This window comes from Alligator sinensis, unplaced genomic scaffold (assembly GCF_000455745.1).
Source record: "Alligator sinensis unplaced genomic scaffold, ASM45574v1 scaffold1575_2, whole genome shotgun sequence".
Taxonomy (NCBI): domain Eukaryota; kingdom Metazoa; phylum Chordata; order Crocodylia; family Alligatoridae; genus Alligator; species Alligator sinensis.
Genome location: NW_005843504.1, coordinates 91,559 through 95,785, shown reverse-complemented (window position 1 = coordinate 95,785; position 4,227 = coordinate 91,559). Strand labels below are relative to the sequence as shown.

At 62.2% G+C, this 4,227-nt stretch overlaps 1 protein-coding gene across 1 annotated transcript in view; it reads right to left on the bottom strand.

Annotated features, from left to right (window-relative positions):
- Positions 1 to 4,227, bottom strand: part of GRIK5 (glutamate ionotropic receptor kainate type subunit 5) — an 11,597-nt gene that overhangs the window by 2,338 nt on the left and 5,032 nt on the right. Inside the window, exons 12-16 of the mRNA XM_014527424.1 lie at positions 3,587 to 3,700; positions 2,981 to 3,090; positions 2,636 to 2,809; positions 1,926 to 2,091; positions 251 to 476 (exon numbers count right to left, since the gene is read on the bottom strand). Coding sequence (XP_014382910.1) covers positions 251 to 476; positions 1,926 to 2,091; positions 2,636 to 2,809; positions 2,981 to 3,090; positions 3,587 to 3,700 — 790 coding nt within the window. The remainder of the gene's footprint in view (positions 1 to 250; positions 477 to 1,925; positions 2,092 to 2,635; positions 2,810 to 2,980; positions 3,091 to 3,586; positions 3,701 to 4,227) is intronic.

Below are 4,227 nucleotides of genomic sequence, written 5' to 3'. Positions count from 1 at the left end.
GCCACTTTTGGCCCCAACCAAGCCCCACCCCATTTGAAACCCCACCCCTTCCCCTAGCCCCGCCCTTCCCAGCCACACCCGCTACACCCAACCAAGCCCCACACTCCAGCTGAAACTCCACCCTCTACCAGCCCAAAGCCTGCCCCTTTCCTCCATCCCAGGCACACCCTACCCCACCCAAGCCCCACCCCTCCCAGCCACACACTTGCTCCCAGCAGGCTGAGCCCCGCCCCCAGTCCCCGGGGCCTACCGAGGGGCATGCCGATGCCGTAGCCCTTGGTGTCGAGCAGGCCGCCGACCTGCGTGAGGTTGCAGTTGCGGCGCCGGTGGTACTCATTCATGGTGGACTCGAGCAGGAAGGCATAGCGTGAGCTGAGCACCCGGGCCACCCCCTCCTCCGTGCTCTTCACAAACACGCTTGGCTGCTTGGACTGCATGTAGTTCCACATGCGCTGGTAGGTCTGGTACCGTGAGTTCTGCGGGGACGCGGCATGGCTCAGCCAGGGGCAGGAGGGAGGGGCACCAGGAAGGGGTGGAAGGGGTTGTGGTGCAGGAGTATGGTGGGGCACCAGTAACCAGGGGGAGGAGGGGAGTGAGGGGCACCGATATAGAGAAGAGCGGGCTGCAGGTTGGGAGTGAGGGGCACCAATGGGAGGGGAGGAGCTACGGGTCAGGATTGAGGGGCATCAGCAGGGCTGGGGGGGGGGGAGAGACATCCTGCCCCCTATATCTGATGGATTCCCCCTCCTCGGTTGCCTGGCAACCGCTGTCATGACAACAGGTTGCTGGAGCAACTGGATGGACAGAAGGGCCTGGAATAACCTGGAGGATGGTCCTGCCCCTGCCCCCATTGCCATGGGCAACCCGATCTCCCCAGGCCCAGTGCATTCTGGGAAACAGGGGGTGTCCCTTCTTGCTGCCCTTTCCCTTCCACCAGAAATGGTGATGGCTGGGGGGCCAGAGCATAGAGACTGCTCAGAGGTTGGGTTGTTTCCAGGGAAATGGGATAGCTGTCCCAGTGCATTGTGAGCACTGGGTCCCACAACCCCCGGGGGTTTCAAATGGGAGCCTCAGTTATGAGGGGCAGGGGTCACTGGGTTGGGTGGAGGTGAGTTGGGTTGGGTTGAATTGAGGTGAGTTGGGTTGAGCTGAGATGAGATGGGTTGGGTGGAGGTGGGTTGGGGTGAGTTGGGTTGAGCTGAGGTGGATTGGATTGAGGGAAGTTGAGGTAATTTGGGTTGAATTGAGATGGGCTGACATGGGTTGGGTTGAGAGAGGTCAGTTTGTATTGGGTTGAAGTGGGTCAGGTTGAGGTGAGTTGGCTTGGGTTGGGTTGAGGTGAGTTGGGTGGAGGTAAGTTGAGGTGCACTGGGTTGTGATCAGGTGTGTTGAGGTGAGTTGTTGGTGGAAGCTCACAGGGGAGGAGCGTGCATACTCTCCTCTGTGAGGTCACGCCAGGGACAAGGCCAAGAAGGGGTTGAGTAGCGACCAACACTGAAGGCCTGGGTGGGTCACGGTGCTGGCTAAGCTGGTTGAGTTGGGTGGTACTGGGCTGTACTGGGCCAGGGCTAGGGCCCCACACAGCAGAAGGTCACAGTGCAGCTGGCAAGGGTGATCTATTGGGTTGGACTGGGTCAGACTGGGGTGGGGAGGGGGAGAGGGCTCACCTGGAAAAAGGTCATGGTGGAGTGGGCATGGGTGGTCTATTGGGTTGGGCTTAGATGAGTTCAACTAGTTGGGACTGGTTTGGACTGGGCTAAACTGGGTAGGGGGGGCCTTACCTGGAAAGTCATGGCGGAACTGGCATGGGCAATCTATTGGGTTAAGCTAAGTTGAGTTGGGTTTGGTTGAGTTGGGTTTAGTTGAGTTGAACTGGTTGGGACTGGGCTGGACTGGTTTGGATTTTGCCGGACTGGGGGGCTCACCTGGAAGAAGGTCATGGTGGAACCAGCGTGGATGGTGCCGTACTCGATGTTGGTCTGGTCGGCCAGGTCGTCAGCCGACTCCACAGGCACCTCCATGCGCTGCACCGTGAGGAAGGCGGCCAGGTTGGCCGTGTAGGACGAGATGATGATGAGCGTGAAGGCCCACCTGCGGGACATGCCCGGCGTGCGTCACAGGGGCGAGCCCCAGGTGCCGGGCGCACAGCATGGGGGCGGGGCCAGGCATGTCCAGGGCTGCATCACAAAGTTGGGGCCCAGACACGCGTGTGCCCTCTACCCCAAAGCTGCCTGGGACCCACCTGCACTGAGCCACCACCTTGGAAAGGGTGCCCTTGAGCCACCATCTTGGAAGGGACCCACCCCCTGAGCCACCATCCCGGAAGGGCCCAGCCCTGAGCTTCCATCTTGGAAAAGGGCATTCCCCGCCACCCCCCGAGGCACCATCCTAGAAGGACCAATGCTTCAGCTGCCATCTTGGAAAGCCTGCCCCCCAGCTGCCATCTTGGAACAAACTCTGTCACCCCCTAAGCCATCATCTTGGAGGAACCCCCCCATGCTGCCATCTTGAAAGGGGTTCTTGTCCCCTCCTAAGTGGCCATCTTGGAAAAGGCTTTTCACAACCTACCCCCTCCATCTCCAAACCGCCATCTTGTAAAGCCCGGCCCCCGCACCACCCTCTTGCAGGTGCTCACCAGACCCCGCTGACACATCGCGTGGACAGGGCGCGGGGCATGATCTCTGAGCCCTGCTGCATGAAGCCGCCCACGGGGAACCAGAGGCTGTTGCCCAGCGTGTACTGGTTCTCCAGTACGTGTGGTCGCTCCCGCAGGCAGGGGTGAGGGTTGTACCACTCGTACGGGCTCAGCCTGTGGGAGGCAGGGGTCAGACCCACGATGCCTTGTGCCCTGGATCCCCTGTCCCCCGCTGCCCCCCAGGAGCCCAGTGCCCTTCCCATGATGCCTTGTGTCCAGCCCCCAGATCCTTTCCCCCTGCCCCCACCCACTGGGGGTCTCAGTGGGGGGAGCGGGGGGTCTTACCTGGCGGCGAGGAAGAGGACGCAGCTGACGGCCAGGTAGGCCAGGAGCATGAAGAGCCAGACGGCCGGGGAGAAGGGGTCCAGGAAGGAGAAGTACCCCGGCTTGCGGCCCTGGGGGCAGGGGTCACCGGGGTGGGGTGTGAGCAACCCCCAGGCGTCCTGAGCCCAGCCCAGAGCCCCCAGTCCAGCCTAGACACCCCAAAACCCAGAACCCTGAAATCCAGCCTGGACCCCCCCCAACCCAGAACCCCCAAATCCAGCCTGGACCCCCTAAACCAAAAGCCTGGATCACACAGGTCCAGCACCCCCAAATCCAGCATGGACCCTCCCATACCTAGAACCCCAGATCCAGCCTGGATCCCCCAAACCCAGGACCCCTAAATCCAGCTCCCATGAGACTAGAACCCCCAAATGCAGCTGGGACCAGAAACCTAGAACCCCAGGACTAGCCCCCAGGCTGCACCTAGAGCCCAAACCCCAGCCTAGACCCCAGAGCCCCCACATCCAGCCCAGCCCCCTATCCAAGACCCCAAAATCCAGCCCCGACATACACCCGAACCCCCAAACCAGCCCCCAAGCTCTGTGCACCCCCAGTCCGTCCCCGTACCAGGTGCACGCGGTAGAGGATGCTGATGCCGAGGGTCATGAAGGGCTTGGAGAAGTCGATGACTTTCTCGCGCTCGGCTGTGATGGTGAAGGCCGCCACCGCCAGGTCGGCTTTCTGCGGGGGACGGGGTCAGCGCAGCCCGGGGCTCCACCCCATGTGTCCCCACTGGCTCTGCCCACATCTACCACCCCCTAATAGCTCCACCCACCTCCACCAGTGCCCCCTGCTGGCCCTGGACCCATGTGTCCCCACCGGCTCTGCCCACCCACTAATAAGCTCTGCCCACTCCACGGTGCCCCCTACTGGCCCCACCCACCCCTACCATCCCTTACTAGCTCCCCCCTACTGGTTCCACCCCCTAGTGTCTCTCTACTGGCTCCGCCCACTCCTACCCCCCCTCACTGGCTCCACCCATTCTGAACTCCTTATATGGGCCTGCCCATGCCCCAGAGCCCCCTGGTGGCCCCACCTACTCCTACTAGCTCTGCTCACCCACAGTGCCCCCTACTGGCTCTGCCCACTCCTGCCACCCCCCATGGGCTCTGTGCACCCTGTACTCCTTGTACAGGAATCACACCCAGCGCCCCCTAGTGGCCTCACCCACCCCTACTAGCTCCGCCCACCCCTGCCACCCCCTACTG